The sequence below is a fragment of the Taeniopygia guttata genome, chromosome 1, assembly GCF_048771995.1.
Source record: "Taeniopygia guttata chromosome 1, bTaeGut7.mat, whole genome shotgun sequence".
Classification (NCBI taxonomy): domain Eukaryota; kingdom Metazoa; phylum Chordata; class Aves; order Passeriformes; family Estrildidae; genus Taeniopygia; species Taeniopygia guttata.
The window spans coordinates 31,247,837-31,257,597 of NC_133024.1; the positions used below are offsets into that span (position 1 = coordinate 31,247,837).

Consider the following 9,761-nt stretch of genomic DNA (forward strand, 5'->3'; position numbering starts at 1 on the left):
ATGGAATAAGATGCATAACAAGTACTGAAATGCTATTAGGACAGTATCTTCGATCCGGAAGACATGATGGAAATAGTTTGGATGTGTCCAAAAGGCGTGGGGAAGCAAAAGAAAGAATAAATAATAATTAAAAAAAACCAACCAGACGATAGTTCAGTCAATAGATTTTCATTTCTGTCAACAGATTATTATTTCTTGAATAGAGAGAGCAAACATACAGCATTTAAAAATTCAGAGGCCATGTGGAATCTGGAGTAGGCAGCGACAGAAAAGCTTTTGAAGCAACAGAAAAGAAGAAGCAATCTGATCACGTAATACAGAAAAGTCTAAGAGCTGTTCTCAACTGGTCCTGCCTCAAAACCAGATCCTACCTATAAATAAAAATGTTCCATTTCTGACCCAAGAGAGAACTTCCTACCCTGAACACACATCATCTTGGGGCGAGAATTTCACATTTGGATGGAGAAGTTAATTTCTAGGCATTTGTGTAATGCAGACAACCAGACTAATGTAAGATTTCCCAGATCAGAACCTTCTCCAGGAAAAGTGCACAAGAACTCAGCAAAAAAATAGGAACCAAATATGAAAACACAAATCCACAGATGAAATCAACTCCCCCCTTCCCCCTCAGGTTGCTGTATTTAGTCCAGATTCAATGGAGAAACAGGCACTGCTGACTGTCTTACACAGCAAGAAACATATGCTTCCAGCACTCAGATTTTCCTCCTGTCCTTTAAAGGCACAGCTTGCAGGCTAAAGACAACTAGGAACAATTTTTTTTGACCAAATCTGCTTTTTAAATTTATAAAGACTTTCTATTTAAACGCAGCATGTATTTAAATTGCTGTATGACTAGATATGATTGATGACGTATGTATGATGGCACTGTGCAGGCTTGCACACTGACCTTGAGGAAATCCTCTTTGTGCATTGCAAGGTCGTGGCAGGCACGCCTTGGTGCAACTGTGTATGCTGGCAGCACGCAAATGGCCTCGATTCTTAAGGTCTTCATCATGAATTCACACGATGAATATTTGCTTTTTCTGTCACTAATCACAAAGAAGAAAGAAAAGTGATCATAGAATTACAGAAGATCCTGAGCTGAAAGAGACCCACAGGGATCACTGTAGTCTAGCTCCTGGCCCTGCACAGGACACCCTGAGAGTCACACCATGTGTCCAAGAGAATTGTCTGAATGCTTCACTGCCCAGCCACCCTCTGGGTGAAGAACCCTTTCCTAATACCCAGCCTAAGCTTTCCCTGACACAGCTTCATGCTGTTCACTCAGTCCTCTCACTGGTCACCACAGAGAAGAGATCAGTGCCTGCCTCTCTGCAGACCACAATGAGGTCTCTCCTCAGGCTCCTCTTCTCCAGGCTGAACAGCCCAAGTGGCCTCAGCTGCTCCTTGAAAGGTTTTCCCTCCAGAGCCTTCACCATTTTCATGGTCCTCCTCTGGACGCTCTTTAATAGCTTTGTATTTTTCACACACTGTGGCACCCCAAATTGTCCCCAGCCCTCGAGGTGAGGCTGCCCCAGTGCAGAGCAGACCAGGACAATCCTCTCCCTTGCCCAGAGTCAGCTGCCAGGGCTGCTGACTCACATTCAACTTGCTGTCCACCAGGACCCCCAGGTCCCTTTCTGTGGCACTGTTCTCCAGAATCTCATGCCCCAGGCTGTCCGTACATCCAGGGTTGCCCCATGACAGGTGGAGAATCTGCTACTTTCCTTGTTAATCTTCATATGCTTGGTGATTGCCCAGACCTCTAATCTATCCAGATCTCTCTTCAGGGCCTCTCTGCCTTGGAGGGAGTCAACAGCTCCTCCCAAATTATTATCATCAACAAACTTAGTATCCCTTTGAGTCCTGCACCCAAGTAATTTTTTAAGATGTTGAAGAGCACTGGCCCTAAGACTGAGTCCTGCGGAACTCCACTAAAGATCAGTTACCAGCCATGCTCTACACTGGCTCCATCAACAGAGCCTCCCATGTTCACTGCCAATTTGCTGTGATTTAACCCATGATAACCACAGGATAACCACAAAGCTGGTTTCACTTGGCAGCAAGGTGGAGAAGCTACACAGAATGGCAGCAAAATGTCTTTCAGCTCTGTTGCTGCTGCTCTACAGGCCCCCTGTAGTAAATAAAAATCTCTCTCTCATTTCTTGTACCTCCTGAGATGCATTTTGTCACCACTGTAAGGTGCTGAAAAATCCACCTAAGCATTATGATAGAAAAGTGAGACTTTAAAGACTATAAATGATTACTGAAAGGAAAGGCCATTTATATTAAAAGCAGTAATTTCAAAACCTTTTGGATCAACTCATCTCAGAGAGACCCTTGATGACCTTGAAAGCCTCATCATCCAAATCCCTGATGGATATATTATGTACTTCTCTGGACAAGCTGCAATCCATTTCCACAGCTTCACACATCCTCAGCAGATTGAGAGCAGCTCGGAAGCCCCTGACTCAGGTAGAAACCCTAAAGCCAAGGTGAGTTTCCAGCTGTGGGAATGACCCTGAACATAAGTGCAACCAAATGACAGACTTGCTCCGTGCCTTGGTTTCCCCATCAGACCAGACCTTTCATGGCAGATGTGGTTTCCCCAAACAGAGCATATGAAGCCCCAGTTGCCTCAGCTGCTACTGTAATATAGATAAATAATTTTTGTTCTGCCTTTGAGTCACTACTATAAATTATGTGCTTCAGTCTGGTAAACACTTTTGCATCATGTCTTCCATCTGATAGCTGCTAAAAGAAAGAGCGGAAAAAAAATTGTTTCAGTATCACTTCTGCTCTCTTTCAAAGAGAAACAAAGCCAGCTTCCTCACACACTTTCCTTAAGTACTGTTTGTCTTTCTTAAGTTCAACCTGTGCTTTGCCACCATTAATCTTTTACATCCACTGTGGACTGCCAGGACAATCAGCCAACACTGAAGTCATGGCAAATAGCTGAGGATTCACTCAAGCTGTCTTAGCAAAGCCAAAGTACCAGGAAAATACACCAGTTTCACCCCCCACACAACAGATGGACTCCTTACCTCTGTGGGCATGTCCACCTCAATTGATGCAACGCCTCTGAACACGCACAAGTTAGTCCTAACCAAACCAGTTTGGGTTTCAGCAGCTGAAGAGCTGCCCCAGCACGTATGGTGGCAGCAAACAAAACAAAGACTGTCCATCTTCCCAGTGAGCTGGGCTACAACAGCTCTCCTGCTTCTGAGATTCATGGCTCCATGTTGCACCTTACAGAGCTGTAAGAAATGTTGGGTTAGAGGCACCTCAGGAAGATTCTAGTCCAGCCTTGCATTTGAGGTGTCACTAGATCAGGTCAGCTGGAACTTTCTCTAGTCAAGTCTCGAAAACCTCGAAAGACCAAGACCCCGCAGCCTCTGTGGGAACCTGTTCCTTTACACCATGACTCTCTTATTGGAGGGGCTTACCTAAGACCAACCCAAACCTACAAATATGTATTGTGGTTGTCACTCCTTATTTTGTTACCTTCTACAATCAAGAGTTTGACTCCGTCATTTCCAGAGCCATCCTTCAAGTATATGCCTATTAGTAAATCACAATTATCATGATGAGAATATATCACCACCTGTCTGTTTCCAGAAAATGCTACAGTGGGCAAAGGAATGCAGTCCCACACTCAAAAAAAATGGCCCCAAAAGGAGGTTGTAGGGAAGAGGTCGTGTGTTTTGACTCGTCAGCAATGATGCAGCAGAGAAACAAGTTAGAGAGTGGGACCTTTGTGCAGCATTGCACAAGAGAGCTGGTGTAGCAGGATCGCTGGCAGGCATTGCCTTTACAAGCAAAATGCACCCCCTGACCTGCAAAACCGTCTCTGGTGGAGCAAGTGTTCATCCCTCCTCTGAATCATGGGGCAGATTACAATAGCTAAAATATATGATGGTCTTTTGGAATCAAGCTGGGAGATTACAGGGGAGGAGCAGGGTGCAGCAAGGCAGTTTGACAGATGGAATAACTGCAAACTCATGGAGTTTCAGTGCAATCAAAACTTTCTACAAAGAACTTGTCGAAGGACTTCCCTGAGTCCTATCAGGAGATCCAGATGACATAATCAGTGCCCTTAAGTCTCTTAGCTATCCCTCCCTGCATCCAGGCTCAAAATCCATAAATTCACCCAAACCAGCATTGGAAGAAACTTCTGGAGAATTTGTCAAATTTATTCCACTGCCTCAAAACAGATTCAGCTCTCTGAAGTGGAGTTTGGCCAACCTGCACTTCAGAACTGCCACGATGGAGACTCCAAGCCCATCCCAAACCATCTGTTCCACTGCTCCACTCCTCTGGCAATCAGAGGTTAGGAAGTTTTTCCTACACTTGTTTCCCTTGCTGCAGTTCAAGCTCAGCATTTCTTGGCCTCCAATCACCATCCATGTAAAACAGTTTACTCCCTCCCCCTACACAGCCACCTTAACCACTCGAGGACTCTTATTTCTCCTCTCAGACCTCTCATCCCCAAACAACCCCATTCCCTTTAGTCTTTCTGTTTTCTATATTTTTGCTCATTTCTTGTGCTTTTCTCTGGCGTGTCTGCAACTATTTCTTATTTTTGTTAATGGGTAGAGCATCCTGAATGAGGCATGGCACAGCTGAGCATGGGAGTGACAGATTAAAACTCCTTAGAGAGAAGAGGAAAAAAAGGAGATAATTTTGCACAATACCTATCTTTTGTACTTTGCTGCAGAATAAAGAGATGTTCTTTCTTCTCCCTCCTATAAAATTTCATTCCAATCAGCACCATGCCAAACTTCACCTGGCACTTCCACTACTTGACAGCCTATGATATCTCTGCACTAATGGTCCTACTTCAGCCCACATCCCACATTAAGGAGGACATCCTTACAATGCATTTTCAGGTGGGATATGAAGGATCTAATTCAGGCACCAAAATAAGCCCTTCATCAAGGAGTTGCCCTTAGGAACAGGGCTGCAATCACTAAATCAGCCCTTTAACCTCTTCTTGCTTGTCCCATCGGAGAAGAGCAGTTCTTCCAATGACCTTGATTAAACTGCTTTTGCTTGATGTAAGAATGACACTGATGCACAAAGCCAAACTCAGATAAACCAGCTGGGAGGAAAAAAAAACAAAACCCAAAGCAATAAAGGACTGTACAACCAGTACATGATGAGAAGCTTTTGTTTTAGTCAGAACTGCAGACATATATCTCAACCAGACAGAAAATACCCTACATAAATGAGCAGGCAGAGCACACTGATCTAACGATAGGGAGCTGAGCTGCTCTATGACAGCACTTGTTTTTTACAGTGCTTCCCTGCCAGACAGCCCACCCCCGAGCCCATTGTGCCGGGCAGCGGACAGACACCAACCACTGCTCCAAGCCCACGTCTAACACAGGAGACAACAGACAGGCACGTCCAGCAGGAGAGGACCAGGAGACAGTGAGTCAGTACAGGACCAGCACAACATGCGCTGGTCTCGGCTCATTGGTCACACAACTGAAGCCCAGGGCTTTGTTTAGGGATTGGGTTTTTTTTTTTTTTTTAATTTTACGTGTGTTTTAAGGAGGAGCCAGGAGGAGAATTAAGACAGTTCTGTGATTGGTGGCTGCGTAGAAGGAGACCCTTCCATGCATGAAAGTCAGAGAGGCAAAGGTAGGAACAAGCTTTTTAATTGGGTCTGTAGCAACAGGACATAGGACAATTGTTTTAAACCGAAAGAGAGTAGATTCAGACCAGATATAAGGAAGAAATTTTTTTAAAATGGGGGTAGTGAGCCACTGGCACAGGTTGCCCAGAGAGGTGATGGATGCTCCATCCCTGGAAACATACAAGGCCAGGCTGGACAGGGCTCTAAGCAACCTGGTCTAGATGAAGATGTCCCTGCTCATTGCCAGGGGATTGGGATAGATGAGTTTTAAACCTCTCTTCCAACTAAAACCATTCTATGAATGTACAAGAAGTGTTTGTCTGAGAAAAAGCAATTAAGCAAAAGGACGAGGGAGCTTGATGTCCCAAGCAGAGCAGAGGTGAAAAGAGATATTTTGGTACTTCAATTACTTTTGACCTTCAATTGTTTGCTTAGCTTTTATTATCAATATTACAGTAGTATTTACAGCCAAACTGCCCAGAGTCTACATGAACCCCTGTATACAGTTGTGAGACTGAAAAAAGGCACACTTTGTCTCACCTTTAAGCAGTCATCGTTTGATCATTTGAATGTCCCTCAACAGAGAGAAACTCACAACACTGATATTTCCCAGAGCGTTGTACAAATAGGTCCCACAATCTCACATAAACACAATCCTCTGAAGTGAAACAGAGCAGGCACTGCTGTAAATGCAGATTAATGCTGCACAGATCAGGTGTGGAGATCACCACACCTTTATCAACCACCCTGGATGGAAGTCATAGAGAAAATTTAATACTTTCCTTTCTTGCCATAGATCTCCTTGAAAAATAAAAGCAAAACAAAACCAGGCTTATAAAAGCACAGCACTTCAAGGACAGCATTAGCAACACACCCATGTGCAGACACATACATTTGAAAGGCACTTGTCAAAGAAAAAATAAATCTATCCTCTCCCCTGTGTCAATACAGCCAGAGCAGGAACTTCAAACCCCATTAGCAGCATCCTGCAGCCTGAGATTTCTCCTCTGAGATCTCAAAGCAGAACATAAACTGAAGACATAAGGAAAGTGGCAAAGGCAGCAATTCAGCACCTTCCCTTTGAGGCCATACAAAAGCCGGCATAAACTGCCTTTTGTGCACGAAAACCAAAGTCCAGCCATGTGGGTTTATTGTGGACAAAGGCAGGTTTTACGGAAGGAAAACCATCACCGTCAGGCTCTGGACAAGCAAGCTGCTCTGAACTACTCTCAAAGAGAGCCTGATCCACACACCAACACCCTAAATGCACACCACAGCTACATAAACACAGTATCAATAATAATGCATTAAAAGGCAAAGGTACAAGGCACCACCAAGTGAGACACAATCCAAGCTAAAGGCCAACACTTTCAAATTCAGCCACTGATGCAGGAAGCTGGTGCAACTGGTGTGACTGGAAGGGAAGTCCCACTGACCACAGTGCCGGGACCGCTTCAGCGCAGAGATCCCCTCGAGTGACATCTGCCAAGCATCGCTTCCTGCCCCGCGGAGGCTGCGTGGGATGGCTGGGCACATCTCAGCATGGCTGCATTTCCTCTTGGGGGAATGAGGATGTTTTGAAAACATAGGTGGCTTGCAAAGCACTTTGGGATGTATGTGGATGAAAAGCACTCTTATGCACATCAATAATTAGCACCAACTGCCGGCGTGTCACACCCTCCATGTAGAGCATTGAGCAGATTTATTCAGCTCTTGCTAGAATACCAGAGCACAAGCTGGATATTCAGACAGTGATGTGAGCGCCCTTTCATGGGGCAGATGCTGGGGAGCTAATGATGTTTGATGAGTTAAGGCCATTGGTGACTCAGGATCAGCAATTAGTTGATTTCTGCGGGAGGAAGGTGCTTTGCTCCATTAAGCTAAAAGCATCCTCCACAGTTCAGCATGCACAAAGTCATTCTGTCCACCTCCCACAAAGCCTGCCCATGTTCATTTGGGGGTTGATACTTCCCACATAAACACTCAGGTTTACCTTACTGGATTCCCTAGCAGTTCCATCCCTCAGCCCTGTGCCAACCTGATATTCCCTGGAAGAGCGTAAGGCACACAAGGAAAGAATTGCCAAGAGCAACTGGACACACAGTCTAATGCAAAGGGATGTGGTACCCACTGATGTCCATGGGGCTGACCCCCTTTTTGGGCAAGGCTAATAACACTCTATCACAAATCAGACACAACCCCAGTCCTGCTCTAGCCTGCAGTACGGGACGATAGACATCCATCTCCCTCTCAAGGGTAGGCAGTGATGCTTCCATCAATCAATAACGGGCACTGGGGAGACACCAGCCGCACTTGTTCCGCCTGCCATTCCCCAGATGCATGCAGGCAAAAGCAACAGGACCAAAGGATGATCTGGCTGGCGTTCCCCCAGGAAAGGAGAGCATCCAGCTCCCTCCCAGAGGCTGCATTCCAGTCATCTGAAGGCTGGCTGAGGCTGGTCGCTGGTGTCAGGGAGTGGGACCCTTGACATCCTGGGGAGCGATGTGCCAAGTCATAGGACGGCAGCGCGTTTCTGAGCGCTAACGCTCGTGGCACATGGCAGGACTGTCAGGCGGAGGACGCAAAGAACAGTTATTTCTTTCAATGAGTGGGAATGTGACAGAGCTGGCATTTGGACCCTCTTTTTACAACTTCTTTGAAGTGTTTGATCTCAGCCGCTAACGACACAAAGGCTATCGAAGCGCTACTGGTGCTATCTTCAAAGGGTTCGGAGGTTCAATGATTAATAGGAGCCCCGCACGGGATGGAGGAGAGCGACTATTATGGGAATGTTGGGGGGATCCAAGACGCGGTAGTACTTTTACTCTTTGGGACCAAGGTACTCCCAGCCTCCCCTAAACCAAGCGACTTCAAAGGCGGGGGTGTGACCGTCGCAGGTCCCGGGTGAGCCCGGCCACCGCGGGGCGCAGCCAGAACGGCCCCGGCGCCGCGTCCGCTCCGGCGCGGCCGCCACCGCCCACCCCGCCACCCCGGGCAGGGAACAACCCGGGGGGCCCGGAGATGCTCCCACCCGCCTTCCCCGAGAGGCGGGGAGCCAGGAGCGTTCGTTCCCGGCCCGGGCAAGGGGCACCCCCGCCCAGCCGAGCCTCCGCGGCGCCGGGAGAGGCGGCGGCAGGTGCACCCGGGCTGGCGGCGGAGGAGCGGGGATGGAGGCGTGGGGAATGGATCCCGGCTTTCCCGGGGCCGGGGCGAGGATGAGATGGGGTGGGCTGAGACTTACGTATCTCCGTAACTTCTTCTCCGGCGGTGACTTTCGGAGCCAGCCCGAGCACACCACCTCCCCGCCGCTCATCGCGGCAGCGGGCGCCGCCGGGCGCTGCCTCCCGGCGCTCAGCGCCGGCCGCGCCGGCCCATGGAGGGCGGGCGGGGGTGGGTGGGTGAGCGGACGGATTGAAGGATGGATGGATGGATGGGTGGGTGGAGGGAGGGAGAGAAAAAGGGAGGGAGAGATGGAAGGATGGATGCGGGGGGCGGCGAGCGCCTCCCCCCGCCGCCGCGGCCGCTGGGCTGCGAGCGGGGAAGCAGGAAACTGGCTCCTTCCCGGCTCACCACGCCTCCGCCCGCCCGGCGCCCCGCCAGCCGCGTTAAAGACACAAACCCCGCGGGGAGAGGGGCTGCCCGGCCCCACGCCGCCCCGAGGGGCTGCCGCTCGTCCCTGTGCCCCCCACACTCATAGAGTGCCTATAGAGAAACTTAATCCATGCTGCAGCAGGTGATCTCAAACAGCGCAACATTTGCTTAATTAAAAAGTACAGCTCCTCCCCTGTAAGGTTTCATTATCCCGGGACCCTTCCCCTCTCTTGAGGGAAAAGGTCCTTCTCACCTCGGAAAGGCGAGGCTGGCTTTAGCCTCTCTGTGCTCAGGGGCTTGTGCCTGAGATGAAGGTGCCATAGGAAAACAATTAAGTTGAGCAAGAAACAGCCAAACACCAGTGATGCCAAAAACCCTCCTGAAGAAAAAAAAATATAGCAATAAAAAACCACGAGGGGAATCAATAAAAGCTTCGTATTTTATTATTGATTTTTAAGTAATGGAGCAGTGGCCACTGAAAGGGGATTTGACTGCCACTGGAGTCTCATGCAGACAAGCCAGGTTTTGT

General features: G+C 48.2%; 1 protein-coding gene across 3 annotated transcripts in view; it reads right to left on the reverse strand.

Annotated features, from left to right (window-relative positions):
- The window catches only part of GAB2 (GRB2 associated binding protein 2), a 92,527-nt gene extending 83,377 nt beyond the window's left edge, over positions 1-9,150 (reverse strand). Inside the window, exon 1 of one of the 3 annotated variants that reach the window (XR_003959460.4) lies at positions 8,883-9,150. Coding sequence is in view for 2 of the 3 variants with exons in the window: in XM_030268687.4 (XP_030124547.3) it covers positions 8,883-8,954 (72 nt within the window). In the remaining variant the exon portion in view is untranslated. The remainder of the gene's footprint in view (positions 1-8,882) is intronic. The other 2 variants (XM_030268687.4, XM_002189363.7) reach the window with 2 other exon arrangements.
- Between the last annotated feature and the right edge of the window lie 611 nt (positions 9,151-9,761).